Source organism: Telmatherina bonti (genome assembly GCF_933228915.1).
Source record: "Telmatherina bonti genome assembly, chromosome: 6".
Classification (NCBI taxonomy): domain Eukaryota; kingdom Metazoa; phylum Chordata; class Actinopteri; order Atheriniformes; family Telmatherinidae; genus Telmatherina; species Telmatherina bonti.
The window spans coordinates 39,325,207-39,341,297 of NC_136624.1; the positions used below are offsets into that span (position 1 = coordinate 39,325,207).

Below are 16,091 nucleotides of genomic sequence, written 5' to 3' on the forward strand. Positions count from 1 at the left end.
TCCATCCATCTGTCTGTACATCCATCCACCCATCTGTCTGTCCATCCATCCGTCTGTCTGTACATCCATCCATCCATCCATCTGTCTGTACATCCATCCATCTGTCTGTACATCCATCCATCCATCTGTCTGTCCATCCATCCACCCATCTGTCTGTCCATCCATCCATCTGTCTGTACATCCATCCACCCATCTGTCTGTACATCCATCCATCTGTCTGTACATCCATCCATCCATCTGTCTGTCCATCCATCCATCTGTCTGTCCATCCATCCATTTGTCTGTACATCCATCCATCCATCCATCTGTCTGTCCATCCATCCATCTGTCTGTCCATCCATCCATCTCTCTGTACATCCATCCATCCGTCTGTTCATCCATCCATCCGTCTGTTCATCCATCCACCCATCTGTCTGTCCATCCATCCATCCGTCTGTTCATCCATCCACCCATCTGTCTGTCCATCCATCCGTCTGTACATCCATCCACCCATCTGTCTGTCCATCCATCCATCTGTCTGTACATCCATCCATCCATCCGTCTGTTCATCCATCCACCCATCTGTCTGTCCATCCATCCATCTGTCTGTACATCCATCCATCCACCCATCTGTCTGTCCATCCATCCATCTGTCTGTACATCCATCCATCCATCCGTCTGTACATCCATCCACCCATCTGTCTGTCCATCCATCCGTCTGTACATCCATCCACCCATCTGTCTGTCCATCCATCCATCTGTCTGTACATCCATCCATCCATCCGTCTGTTCATCCATCCACCCATCTCTGTCCATCCATCCATCTGTCTGTACATCCATCCATCCATCCGTCTGTACATCCATCCACCCATCTGTCTGTCCATCCATCCATCTGTCTGTACATCCATCCATCTGTCTGTACATCCATCCATCCGTCTGTTCATCCATCCACCCATCTGTCTGTCCATCCATCCATCTGTCTGTACATCCATCCATCCATCAGTCTGTACATCCATCCACCCATCTGTCTGTCCATCCATCCATCTGTCTGTACATCCATCCATCCGTCTGTTCATCCATCCACCCATCTGTCTGTCCATCCATCCATCTGTCTGTACATCCATCCATCCATCTGTCTGTACATCCATCCATCCGTCTGTTCATCCATCCACCCATCTGTCTGTCCATCCATCCGTCTGTACATCCATCCATCCGTCTGTCCATCCATCCGTCTGTCTGTCCATCCATCTACCAGTCCATCCGTCCGTCTGTCCATCCATCCATCCATTCGTCTGTCTGTACATCCATCCATCCATTCATCCACCCATCCGTCTGTCCATCCATCCACCAGTCCATCCGACCGTCCGTCCATCTGTCCGTCCATCCATCCATCCATCTTTCTATCCATCCATCCTCTCATTGGGACAAATTTAAAAACGGTTCTTTAACCGAATGAAAACCTTTTTTCAGCTTTTCACAACTTTTTCTATCATAAAAAGATGAAATATTTGCAGATTCTACCGTCTCAAACATAAAAATCTCCCTCTCTCCCTTTTCTCATTTGACAGTAAACAGAATATTTTGGTTTGGACCACATGGGTCGTTTCAAATCAAAACCATGTTGCAGAAACACACCGACATGCAGAATACAAACACAGCTGCAGGAATGCGGGGAAAAAAAGGTTATCCAGGCTGAAGTGTTTTCTGCTGCTCTGCGAGTGTTGACGCTGAAGGGCAAACACGTAGAAACTGCTGAGGGTCTCCCTTCTCACACCAACACTTTCACTGGATCCTGCAAACACATTTACTCTGCAAAAAGGAGTGAACTCAGTAAAATGTTGCTCCTGCTGACCTCCTAACTTTCTGTCTGCTGGCAGTTTGGACCGAGGACAGCTGAGAAATGAGGAGGACAATCACAACAGAGTCACTTTCAAATATCTGCTTTTAATGTCTTGGATTATATACATAGATTAATTCAATGTACATGGTTAATAATTATTAAAAAAGATAATAATTCTTTTCTTGATTTACTTTTAGTTTACAAAAGCCTTCAGGCTTTGTTTGACAGGCACATATGAAGGAGGAAGATGGACTGAATCTCAGAGTAGCACTTAAATAAGACATGATCAGAGACAGACGAGGCTTTTTTCACCGACTTCCACACTGATACAGACGGACTTAAACACTGCTTTTAGTTACACCTAAATCCACTGCGGAGTCCCAGCTCATGCTGTACGGCGTCTTTAAAGTATAAACATGTCTTCTTTTGCTTAGTTTTCTTTAAAAAAGCCACCTTATGTGGAGAAATAAAGCTTACTGCTTCAGAACATGGAATGCACAAAGTGTCGGGTCTCCACCTAGAAGTCATGAAGGCTGATGAGATTTTTGGGATTTAATGGGAAATAAAATTGAAGAATTAAATGAAGCAAATTTACTGAATTAAAAAAGAAAATGGGAAGTGGATGATGGTTCGATGAAGAAATAAGGCCGATGTGAGTAAATGCTTGAGGTCTGCATGTGTGAGAAAAGGCTCAGGGTGATGATGTGTAAATAAATGCTTGCTGGACGGACGGCTCTATTTCTTGATGGCGGCCACCGCTTTCTTGGCGGCGTCGTCCAGGTCGTCAGCAGCTGTGATGGGCAGGCCGCTCTCGCTCAGAATCCGCTTGGCCTCCTGGACGTTGGTTCCTAACAGACACAGAAACACCGTCAGCAGCAATAAAAACATCTTAAGGTTGAAGCTGCTCTGCCATCTGCAACCGTGTTCGTGAACCAGGCTGTGACAGAGCTCCTCGGGAGGAATCGGCGCACGCAACAGATGGATGGAGTTATGGGTCAACGCCGGCGCCGTCGCGGATGGAAACAACAGCGAGAAGGGCAATTTGGTGCGTGGGTCGGGTCGGGGGTAGCAGGTGCTGAGTGACACGCTGATGATCACGCCCCCGATAGACCTGGAAACCAGCGCGCACACAGGCTCCCGGGGATGTTCCGCCCCCCCGCCCCCCCCGAGGCTCCACAGTCTGAACTGGCTGCTTCCCAGCGCTGCACGCTGATCAGCCAAATGCAAAGCTGACAGTCCTGTCACAACACAGGGGAGGCGGTGCCATGGGGGGGTTGGGAGGGCAACTAGGGGGGGGGGGGGGTTGGCTGGTAAAAAAGAGGGCAATGGAGCAGAAGGTCAAATAAAGCAGAAATCCCTCTTTGCTGCTGAAAATTAACTAAATGCAGCTGTTCGGCATCTGCACATGAATATAAGAGAAGGAAGGAAACATTTCACTTCTGCCTTTAAACTTTAACTTCCGTCTCTACTCTTCTTTTTGTAAATATGAATAAATTAGATGATTGTTTTTAAACCATAACTTCTCTGACATCTTTCATGTCCTCACAGCGGTGGTAAAAGCAACACACTGGTCAACCCCTCACCTCTTCTGGACCAGAACCTTCTGAGCAGAAGGCAGCGTGGAAGCAGGAAGCAGCCATGCTAACATGTAGCATACAGTAGCAACAAGATGGCAGAAAACTCGGTCACAAGACTCCACCAGCATCCAAACCAACAGTTCAGACCCCAACAAGTGGAGCCAACATGAGGACAGAACTGCCCACATGGAGCTTCACCATCAAGGTGTCACATGAAAGCAGAGACTCTGCCCTCCTCGTCACTTCCTCAGACATGAAGCTCCTGCTGGTTTCCATGGAGACAAAGGTCCTTCTGGTTTCCATGGAGATGAAAGTCCTTCTCTCCTCTGGTTTCCTCCATCATCCAAACCATGCCTGTCTGGTTAACATTCCCTATCAAACAGACTGCATGTCTCGATGGGACAACCTGTATAAATAAAGTTTTCTGTCTTTTAGGAGACAACTGTTCACATGTTCCAGGTGGATTTCCTGACACAGAAACACATATGTTGATTCTGACACGTCGGCAGTAAGAGATAAAACCCACAGCCTTTGTAGCAGTGAAGATATACTTCATTTATTCTGGGTTTATAATTCCAGACAGGATCAACCTGCAGAACGTCACATTGTCCCCAACGTGTCCATCACCTGCTTTCCAGCAGCAGATTACAGCCTTTCACTCCTAAATCACTTTAAATCACATCGTTTCTTCTGCTTTGTCCTCAATGTTTGAGCCGAACAACCTTTATTCTTCCTGAATTAGCGCCTGATGCTACACTGCTACAACCATCTCCATATTAAACCGAAGGTTGATGTTCAGGCGGCTTTTTCACACTTCCTTTCAGACTTTTTCTCAAACAGCAGATCGATTCCTGATAAGACGGATGATTTGCTGTGTATGCTCTCTTAAAACAAGGTGTGATGTTATTCCAGCGTCTGTGCATGATTAGCATCTCCCCGAATTCATTCTGATTTAATCTAAGTGACTGAAGGTGTGTGTGTGTGTGTGTGAGAGACGCTTGCAGGTTGACCTCAGCTCTCCTCACTGGCGTGTAATTAAAACTGCATGACATGTGAATTCTCTGGAGGTCTGGCCACCCGGATCAATACACCTTTCATGAGGAATTCTATTACCAGCGCCACTTAACGCCTAATATTTCATCTCTTTTGTCCAGCCTTATAATAAGTCATTCCAAACATATTTTCTGCAAGCTCGCATGGCAAACAATCAATTCTGTAATTAATTAGAATAAGAGCAGGAAGAGACTTTGCTGCGGCACATAAACAGAGCGTAGGGTGTCCAAGTCGTTTCCTCATCAAACAGCAGAGGGTGGTCTGGATGTTCGTCTGGCTCGTCGCTGCTGCAGTCGCTCAGCGGCAGCACGGCGGCGCGACGCCAGGTGCTTCACGTTCAACAGGCTGATCCATGAACCACATCTTCACTTCCACTGACAGGCTAAACTATCAGGTGATCAGAAACATTAAAAACCAGATAAAACCTGTTGAGGGGGGAGTCATGTAAAAATATTCCTACAAGACAAATATGTTTCTGGAAAATGCAAACAGGACAAAAAAAAGTAAACAACACATGCATTTGTTGCTATTTCTCCCCCCTCAAGTCATAAATATTAATGAGCAGCAGGGCTAAGATGATGCATCTGCGCTACCTGTGTAATTCATGTGAAGTCTGAGGGGAGGAAATAACACATCTGTGGGAGTGTGAAAGCAGAGTCATGCATTTCTCTGCTTGTTTTTCTGCACAGACGTGCGTGTCGACTTGCTGCAGTTCCATTGTGAGCGGTAGGGAGCACTGATAGCTCGCAGCAGCAGGAACCGAGCCCCTGCTTGTCAAGTGCGTGACTGTGTGTGTTGAGCTGCAGAGTGTATTCAGGTGTGTGTTCACCTGCAGCCACTAGGTGCTGCCAGAGACCTACTCTCAGTCTGGATGGGAACACCGTGGATACATGCATTTAACTGAAGGCAGATGCACATCAGGCAGAGTTTGATGGGAAATTCTGGTTAAGTGTTTAGTGGTGATGAAATGAGACCAAAAAGAAGATTCGTTCCTCCGACTGGCAGAAAATGGGGTTAATGGAACCAGAATGAAGAATGTAAAACTAAAAGTTAAAAATATTCCTGCAGCATTTTATCAGTTTCTGTCCAAACTGCTAAAAGACCATCAGGCCTGTCAGTGACGGCGCTAACAAATACAAGACAAAGACTTGTCACAGCACTTTACGCCACATTTAACCGGAAACTGAGGTCTGGAGCTGGTTGTCTTCTGATCAGAACGTCCAAAAACTGACACTAAGCTGGTTTTAGCAGGTTAAAAACCATCTCTGTTGTTAAGATCACGTTGTGATGGAGAGAGAGGATGAGGGAACATCCCAGACAGGTTTTCAAGTCCATCTCAGTATTTTTTATTTCATAATCATTTTTATGTTTTATCCCATTTGGGAAATTCGGCTCTGCATTTGACCCATCTCCAGATACACCAGAGAGCAGCTGGGGGCGTGAAGGGCCTTGATCAAGGGCCCCCAGGGTTCCACTTCTCTCTGGAACCACTGGGCTCCACTTCCCCTAAAAACAAGATAAATCCTGCACTGCAAAAACTCAGCCTTAACAAACAAGAAAAAAAAAAAACAAAAATTAGGTAAATGTTGTTAAAATAAGATGAATTATCTGCCAACAGAACAAGAAAATTTGGCTTGTCAAGACTTCCCAAAACAAGTAAAAATACTCTGAAAACAAGAGGAATTCTCTGTAATTACCTTACCTTGAAAAAAGTAAGCATATGTGTACTAATTTAAGATTTTTAGTCTTAAAAAATAAAATCTTATAAAATAAAGACGACTGGAACGAAGTAAAGTGCTCTTAAATATTAAATAAATGATTACCAATAAATAAAGGAAAATAAATAATAATTAAATAAATGAATAATAGTAAATTAACACTAAATGAATAAAATAATGAAAATTAAGTCATAAAATAAACACAACTGAGTGAGTTGTGCCGATAAGAAGAATTAAATTAATAATAATAAACATTTCAACAACAATAGGCTCCAGCTATACTTCGTATAACTCGGACCCTAATTTAAAAAAAAATCTGCCATCCAGGGGCTAAAATCAGAGCAAACAGCTCGATGTGCCGGATAAGAGAAAGATTTACATCTGCAGTCTCCAGGCAGGTAACAGAAGAAAAACATATAAAACGGTGGAAATGTTGGTTAAAGCGGGACGTATTGATAACAATAAAACAGTATGTCAGAGGGATTAATCTCTTCTGATTAAACAGGAGCATAAAAACAATCACAGCTTGGATGTTAAAGAAAGTATTTTATAACCTCCATCCTTTTTCAGGTCCTTTAAAAGCTCAGAAATGTCCATTCAGAAAAGTAACCAACAGAAGATCTTTAACAGAAACATGGTTCATGTAAGGGTTAAACTCAGAGGAGCCGTGCATTACACGGTTATAACGTACAACGCCGAGTCTAGAACACCACGATGTGCAGCGAACTTCGCCAGTTCTCATCAGAATTATCATTGACCTTGAAATAATACAGAATAAACATCATTTGATTCTGATCTGAAATTCCTGAACATGAAAAATAAAACTAGGTTCAACTTTTTCTAAGAAAAAAAGTTAAATAAAAGTTTTTTTTAGGGTTTTGAGCAAACAAAGAAACTACTGATTTAATGGTGTAAATAACTGGGTTACAGCCAGCAGATTATCACCAGTGAGTCCAGTAAACTAAAAAATAAGTCATGTTATTTGGCAACTCAGTAACCTCAGACTGCTGGTATGAAAACGGCATTTCGCACTTCAGGCTCTGACTGCTAATTCTTACAATAATCAGCGTCTAACAGCGAGAGTATTCCCCTCTCAGTCCAAAATGAACGAACCCTGCTGCTGCGTGTCAAACATCAAATGCTTCGGAGTGAGTTGCTGCTCAGCAGAGCATATGCTCTCTGCTTTGATGTTCTGCTCCGTCATTAATGGAAGTTTTCACATCTCTTAAACTGTCTAGACGGCTGTTTAGGACAAGCTGCAGCTACATCCATCAGATTTAAAATGGCATCTTTGTTACGTAAAGTTTGAGCTTGTGATCCTAAGTTCATCATCAGGTATGACTAAACCATTAGTGGAAACGATGCACAGAATCCTTTTTGAGGTTCCAGAACCCAAGGTGTGTGTCGAGGGAAGTCCAGGTATCTCTAGGAGGAACCGCTCAACCTGCAGCGACGAGGACCCTGCTGCGATGATGTGTCAGAGGCGACGAGGACCCTGTGGCAACGAGGACTCTGCGGCGACGAGGACTCTGAGCGACGAGGACTCTGAGCGACGAGGACCCTGCGGCGACGAGGACTCTGCGGCGACAAGACTCTGCGGCGACGAGGACTCTGCGGCGACGAGGACTCTGCGGCGACGAGGACCCTGAGGCGACGAGGACCCTGCGGCGACGAGGACCCTGCGGCGACGAGGACTCTGCGGCGACAAGACTCTGCGGCGACAAGACTCTGCGGCGACGAGGACTCTGCGGCGACGAGGACTCTGCGGCGACGAGGACTCTGCGGCGACGAGGACTCTGCGGCGACGAGGACTCTGCGGCGACGAGGACTCTGAGGCGACGAGGACCCTGCGGCGACGAGGACTCTGAGGCGACGAGGACTCTGCGGCGACGAGGACTCTGAGGCGACGAGGACTCTGAGGCGACGAGGACTCTGCGGCGACGAGGACTCTGCGGCGACGAGGACTCTGCGGCGACGAGGACTCTGCGGCGACGAGGACTCTGAGGCGACGAGGACTCTGAGGCGACGAGGACTCTGCGGCGACGAGGACTCTGAGGCGACGAGGACTCTGAGGCGACGAGGACTCTGCGGCGACGAGGACTCTGAGGCGACGAGGACTCTGCGGCGACGAGGACTCTGCGGCGACGAGGACTCTGCGGCGACGAGGACTCTGAGGCGACGAGGACTCTGCCGCGACGAGGACTCTGCCGCGACGAGGACTCTGCCGCGACGAGGACTCTGAGGCGACGAGGACCCTGTGGCGACGAGGACTCTGCGGCGACGAGGACTCTGCGGCGACGAGGACTCTGAGGCGACGAGGACTCTGCCGCGACGAGGACTCTGCCGCGACGAGGACTCTGAGGCGACGAGGACTCTGAGGCGACGAGGACTCTGCGGCGACGAGGACTCTGAGGCGACGAGGACTCTGCGGCGACGAGGACTCTGAGGCGACGAGGACTCTGAGGCGACGAGGACTCTGCGGCGACGAGGACTCTGCGGCGACGAGGACTCTGCGGCGACGAGGACTCTGCGGCGACGAGGACTCTGCGGCGACGAGGACTCTGAGGCGACGAGGACTCTGAGGCGACGAGGACTCTGCGGCGACGAGGACTCTGAGGCGACGAGGACTCTGAGGCGACGAGGACTCTGCGGCGACGAGGACTCTGAGGCGACGAGGACTCTGCGGCGACGAGGACTCTGCGGCGACGAGGACTCTGCGGCGACGAGGACTCTGAGCGACGAGGACTCTGCGGCGACGAGCACTCTGAGCGACGAGGACTCTGCGGCGACGAGCACTCTGAGCGACGAGGACTCTGCGGCGACGAGGACTCTGCGGCGACGAGGACTCTGAGGCGACGAGGACTCTGAGGCGACGAGGACTCTGCCGCGACGAGGACTCTGAGTCGACGAGGACTCTGCCGCGACGAGGACTCTGCCGCGACGAGGACTCTGCCGCGACGAGGACTCTGCCGCGACGAGGACTCTGCCGCGACGAGGACTCTGAGGCGACGAGGACTCTGAGGCGACGAGGACCCTGCGGCGACGAGGACTCTGCGGCGACGAGGACTCTGCGGCGACGAGGACTCTGAGGCGACGAGGACTCTGCCGCGACGAGGACTCTGCCGCGACGAGGACTCTGCGGCGACGAGGACTCTGAGGCGACGAGGACTCTGAGGCGACGAGGACTCTGCCGCGACGAGGACTCTGCCGCGACGAGGACTCTGAGGCGACGAGGACTCTGCCGCGACGAGGACTCTGAGGCGACGAGGACTCTGCCGCGACGAGGACTCTGCCGCGACGAGGACTCTGCCGCGACGAGGACTCTGAGGCGACGAGGACTCTGAGGCGACGAGGACTCTGAGGCGACGAGGACCCTGCGGCGACGAGGACTCTGCCGCGACGAGGACTCTGAGGCGACGAGGACTCTGAGGCGACGAGGACTCTGAGGCGACGAGGACTCTGAGGCGACGAGGACTCTGCCGCGACGAGGACTCTGAGGCGACGAGGACTCTGCCGCGACGAGGACTCTGCGGCGACGAGGACTCTGCGGCGACGAGGACTCTGCGGCGACGAGGACTCTGAGGCGACGAGGACTCTGCCGCGACGAGGACTCTGCGGCGACGAGGACTCTGAGGCGACGAGGACTCTGCCGCGACGAGGACTCTGCCGCGACGAGGACTCTGCCGCGACGAGGACTCTGCCGCGACGAGGACTCTGCCGCGACGAGGACTCTGCCGCGACGAGGACTCTGCGGCGACGAGGACTCTGAGGCGACGAGGACTCTGCCGCGACGAGGACTCTGCCGCGACGAGGACTCTGCGGCGACGAGGACTCTGCGGCGACGAGGACTCTGCGGCGACGAGGACTCTGAGGCGACGAGGACTCTGAGGCGACGAGGACTCTGCGGCGACGAGGACTCTGAGGCGACGAGGACCCTGCGGCGACGAGGACTCTGAGGCGACGAGGACTCTGCCGCGACGAGGACTCTGAGGCGACGAGACTCTGCGGCGACGAGGACTCTGGGGCGACGAGGACTCTGAGGCGACGAGGACTCTGCCGCGACGAGGACTCTGAGGCGACGAGGACTCTGCCGCGACGAGGACTCTGCCGCGACGAGGACTCTGCCGCGACGAGGACTCTGCCGCGACGAGGACTCTGCCGCGACGAGGACTCTGCCGCGACGAGGACTCTGCCGCGACGAGGACTCTGCCGCGACGAGGACTCTGCGGCGACGAGGACTCTGCCGCGACGAGGACTCTGCCGCGACGAGGACTCTGCCGCGACGAGGACTCTGAGGCGACGAGGACTCTGCCGCGACGAGGACTCTGCCGCGACGAGGACTCTGCCGCGACGAGGACTCTGCCGCGACGAGGACTCTGAGGCGACGAGGACTCTGCCGCGACGAGGACTCTGAGGCGACGAGGACTCTGCCGCGACGAGGACTCTGCCGCGACGAGGACTCTGCCGCGACGAGGACTCTGCCGCGACGAGGACTCTGCGGCGACGAGGACTCTGAGGCGACGAGGACTCTGCCGCGACGAGGACTCTGCCGCGACGAGGACTCTGCCGCGACGAGGACTCTGCCGCGACGAGGACTCTGCCGCGACGAGGACTCTGAGGCGACGAGGACCGGAAATCAGAGCGGCTGCGACACGACCCCGGATAACCCGCAAAGAGTTGACAGCGTTTTTAAAAATTTCAAAGAATTAATGAGTTTAATGAGTTAATGCTCATTAATGAAGATTTTCTTAAAATCTTAAGATTTTCTTCATCACTTTTTGCTTTTTACTCGACATTATTCCTCCTGTACATACCATGTTGATTATGCTAACTAGCTGATGTCATTAAATGATGTCTAGTAACTTTTTAAACAGCTAACGGCTACTTTCCTTACTGAGGAGGCAACAGTAGCTGAGACGCGCAGCGTAGGTAGGAGCAGACAAAGATGTAAAACTTCCTGTTTACAGATGAATGTGTTGGTTCAAGCGTTGACAATAAACAACACAGCTCTTGTAGTTCCAGCAGACCTCTGTGAATGGTTTACCAGGTTAAACTGGTTAGTTAGTGAGCTAACTTTGAAGCTAGCTGCTGCCGACAAAAAGAACAGAGCTAAACTTGAAGCTACAGTTGTGCTCATATTTATTCATTAAAGAAGGAAAAAAACAGCTGCCTGTAAAATAAGCTGAATTCGACTAAAGTAATAATAAATAGAAATTTTATGAAAATCATTAAGTTATTTTGTAATTCTGCATCAACAAAAATATTTTTCTTAAAAAGTAAACAAATAAGATAATTTATTCCATATTCCATCAGTCATAAAGTAATATTTAGTTGAACAATCCTTTAATGTTTCCGCTCCAGTCAGGTGTTTTCTGTTCCTCTCAGTCAGACTTCTGCACCTGTTGACAGGTATTTTGTCCCTCTGTTCAACAGAAAAGTCTCTCATTTGTCCAGGACACATTTGTTTGTTTGTTTTTTTTTCTTTCTTCAACTCAATTAAATGAAAAAAACAGTGTCTTATGTTACTAAATTATATTTTTGCTAATTTTTAGCTATTGTTCCTTTTTTAAGTCTCCATTTATTTGAGTGGCTGTTGTAAATTCAGCCTTTTTTTTAATGAAAGGGGATGAAGACATATGAGCACAGCTGTAGCTGCTGCAGGTAAAGAGAAGTGAGAAAACCTGATGCTAGCTGCAGCTTCAGCCTGGAGGAATCTCCTCATTTCTGCCTCTCAAGCTCAGTTTTAAGGTGTAAACGAGAAAGCTTAATAGTTGTAAAGTTTTCCTTGACGATGGAGGTAAAAGACCAAAACAGCACAGTTGCTAAATCCTCACAGAAATGACACAAACAGATAACATCTTATAAATGTTTGAATTTGTGATCGAAGATAGTTTTCTGTCTATTATTGATGACAGGACAAGCTGATTACGAAAGGCCTGACTAGTCTTTTAAAAATTCCCATCTGTGTAAACTCCAACAAAAAGCCTGAAACGGTCATAAACTATTAAACTGTTTTCTGTACTTGAAGAATTCAATCGAAGTATGGAAGCTGAAAGTGGATTTTTTTAGGCGAGAGAAGAAAAGTTAATGTTTGACATCTACTGTGTGATATAAAGTCAATGTTCGAGTGGTTAAAAGCATGTGTTGCATGTATGGGCTGCAGCAGATGGCTTCTTAAGCTGTAATCACACTGTCAAGACGGAAGGAGCCATCTCAACCTCTCTACCATCTCACATCTCTTTTTAATTAAACCAGGGGATAAATTTCAGGATAAGGCCGCCTCTACGCCTCCACAGGCAGGTGGAGAATGGCTGAGCAAATCAATAGGTTGGGGAACACGGTTAAGCGAATGCACTCACCCTTTTCCCTTGACCCTGAGGACTCTTTAAAAAGGGATTTTTTCCCCTCAGTGGCAGACAACATCCTCACACTGCAACACAGTAAGTCCATGTTCACAGTGCAGCCAAAGAGGGCAGTACTGCACTTCCTCAGGACTCTCCTTCCATCCACCGCTTGAACAAATATTGGTGCATAAATGTGTCTGTATTTCCTTTCTGAGCTGAATCTTTTGCATGATTATGCAACGGATAAACAGGAGCGTTAATGCCAGAGCTTAGGGCCAGTTTTAGATTCATTCACTTCTTACATGAACTAATATATCCCTACAGCATTTAGACCACATGGCTCTCCTTCTCCACATTTGGGAATACATAACTCTCTGCCAGCGCAATCAACCCCGGCCTTTTAAGAGAGCCTTTCCAATTAAAAGTGTGCTTGTTAATCCATTCTGATCCTGTTGAAGAGCACTGGGCCGTTCGCACTGCCCTGCAGTCGGCCTAGCAAGCTGAGCTGATTGATTCTGAAGCAATCCTCTCCGCAAGACTGCAGCCCAGGATGTAATGACCCACAACTAAAGCTTGGATTAGACCCCGGTCAGGAAAGCGTGGTTGGACCTTCCAGCAGGACTGACCTTCTGGACTGTTGATGAGTCGGGCTGAATTACACGGACTAATGTGAGGAACGTGGAACGACTGATCTCTTCTTTTCTCTTCCATCTCATGAACATTTTTATGTTTTGCTGTGTGATAAATCAGCGAGGAGAAAAAAAAAAGGCGACGCACGTTGCGCAGATGTGTATCTCACACCTTTAATTTCTGATGTTCGCACCAGGTTTTCTCCACTCATCTTGTATTGTGATAATTTATGTAAATCTAAAACCATGTATCTGTGCAGCTGGCACCAAGGAGAATCACTGCGAGAAACAAAAGAAGACGCCTGAAACTCTGCAGGAAGTAAAAATGATGAAGAAAACTCAACTTTTCACACTTCGCCATCATCCAAGCAGTAAGATCTATTCTCAGCTGCGCCCCTTTACACACACCTGGCCTATAAACTATATGAGAAGTGTGTGAAGGAATGCAGTACAAAGGGCTGGGAGCTAATACACACACACACACACACACACACACACACACACACATTCCCCTGCCTTCTACTCTGGACACACCACTTGGCTGGACATTGACAATTAAGCTAACCACTAACTGGCTGCATGCCTCAGAGAGTCACAGCTGCCATCTCTCCCTCACACACACACACACACACACACACACACACACACACACACACACACACACACACACACACACACACACTGAGCAGGTCCATTAGCATACACAGGTGAAAGGTGAGCCAATCAGCGCTGTCTCAGCCGTTACTCTGGCTGCTGCTAATAACAGCTGCAGCAGAATGTGACGTGTATGACAAATGCACCGCTGGTCTTCGTGCACTGGGACATTTGGTCCACGATGAAGATGGATCGGCTCCGAGGGGGGGGCAGCACAACGTAACGCAACGAGCACAACGTTTAAATCAACGAGGGAAGTCTAAGATCAAAATTTAATCCTGATTTTAAAGGTACAGTTTGTAAAATAACAATAAAAGCAAATATATCAATAAAAAACTGTTTCTATTGGAATTTATTTCATTTTACTGAAATGCTTTAATTTTCATCCATCTAGATCTGTTGCTTCAGCAGGCGACGAGGTGGGGGAGTGGTTAGCATCGCAGAAGGTCGCAGGTTCGAGCCTCGGCTGGGGGGGGTTGAACGGCGGCCTTTCTGCGTGGAGTTTGCGTGTTCTCCCCGTGTGTGCGTGAGTTCTAGTTGCTGGAATATCTGAACTGGACCAAGCAGGATAGAAGTGATTATCATTGCAGCTGCTGCAGAGGGAAGGGGGTTGGAGACAGAGCGGGACTCGAACCTGCGGCAGTTGCCTCAACTGGCCGCAGTCTGCAACTTATGAGCCGTCAGCTAAAACTTGTAGAGCTCAAATAAATGAATAAAAAACCAAAGAAATGAACAACGTGGACCTGCTTTGCATGCAAACAGATGTAATCATGAAACTGGTGAAGCATCTGTCTGCGTGGCTTGAAGCCATCAGAGACGTGGAGTTGCAGGGAAAATACTCAAACCTGAATGTAAACTGTGTGAGCGAAGAAGTTTCTATGTAGAAAAAGACAAAAACAGGAGAAACACTGGTCGTGATGAGTGACGAGGGACACGGTGAGCTTTGTTCTGTGTTGCAGCCTGTGAGACCCGTGTCATTATCCCGCATCATGAAATCCTCATTAAGGTAAAGAGCTTCATTACGGGCTAGATGGAGATCAATGCTCTGCGTTTATGAGAGGAGGCGATGCAGACTGAGTGGGAGTATCTACTGGGAGCAGCTTAGCAAGTGGAAAAGAGACAAAAACATAGATTTCACATTAAAAGTCTGTTCTACCTTCAAGCCTGACCACCAGCGGGACCTTTAGCTCCAGCTCCCGACAGGCTTTGGTGATGCCGTTGGCGATGATGGCGCAGTTGACGATGCCGCCGAAGATGTTGACCAGGATGGCTTCAACCTGGGGAAGAAGAAAGTGATCAAACTGATGATTACAGTGATGTTTCAGCCACAAGGTGGTTAAAAAAATCCTTTTTTCTCTCTTTGTGTTTTAGTTGCTTTGGCCAAACGGTTATTTAAGTTAAATCTGATTTTGTTTTATTTTGGTTGCTTGTTACCCACTTACTCATCGTCTTGGTTTGTTAATGTACATAAAAAACAAGTTTTATGAGGATTTCCTGCATCCTCTGCAACAAACTGCTGTCAAATAAATGCATTGTTTTCATTCATAAACAAGTATTCAGCAACAAGAGATAAAAGCAAGATATTTGTACCATTTATATGATGTAGTTACACACGCCAGTAAACCAACCTGCTAACTTTGTGTGCAGGAGGTCACACACACCGAAGACAGCCGTGGCAACAAGAAGGTCTATTAATAAATAAAAGCAGGAGAACGAAGGCGAACAGCAGGGGAGGGACGATTCGTGATGCACCGGTCCGTCCCACTAAAGTGTCCAGAAGGCTAATATAGTACCTTCCAGTTGTCGTTGGGATTCCAAGCTGCGAACTCTACGAGGACCGTGAGATTCTAGGTTTAAAGATGGCTGCAGTACCTCCTGGAATCCATCTAGTCTTTATTAAAATAGTTTATAATTTTTGTCTGTTAAGTTTCCAGGCAGTTGTTATGAATAATTACATTGTTCGTGAAAAAGAAAAATCCCCTCAATATGGGTTGTTATTGTCAACCGTGTTGTGCTTAACAACATGGTTATGTGGATGGATTTGTTTTTGAAAAAACAAGGTTGTGAGATGGACAGACGGATCGGTGCGGCGTCTGCAGTAATGCGGACTCTGCGCCGGTCTGTCGTGGTGAAGAAGGAGCTGAGCCAGAAGGTGAAACTCTCGATTTACCAGTCGATCTACGTTCCTACCCTCACCTATGGTCATGAGCTGTGGGTCGTGACCGAAAGAAGATCTCGTATACAGGCGGCTGAAATGAGTTTCCTCTGCAGGGTGGCCGGGCTCTCCCTTAGAGATA

At 48.4% G+C, this 16,091-nt stretch overlaps 1 protein-coding gene across 1 annotated transcript in view; it reads right to left on the reverse strand.

Annotated features, from left to right (window-relative positions):
- Window positions 1-1,922: 1,922 nt before the first annotated feature.
- Window positions 1,923-16,091, reverse strand: part of suclg2 (succinate-CoA ligase GDP-forming subunit beta) — a 138,893-nt gene continuing 124,724 nt past the window's right edge. The window contains exons 10-11 of the mRNA XM_079242640.1: window positions 14,951-15,071; window positions 1,923-2,667 (exon numbers count right to left, since the gene is read on the reverse strand). Coding sequence (XP_079098766.1) covers window positions 2,555-2,667; window positions 14,951-15,071 — 234 coding nt within the window. The 3' untranslated portion in view covers window positions 1,923-2,554. The remainder of the gene's footprint in view (window positions 2,668-14,950; window positions 15,072-16,091) is intronic.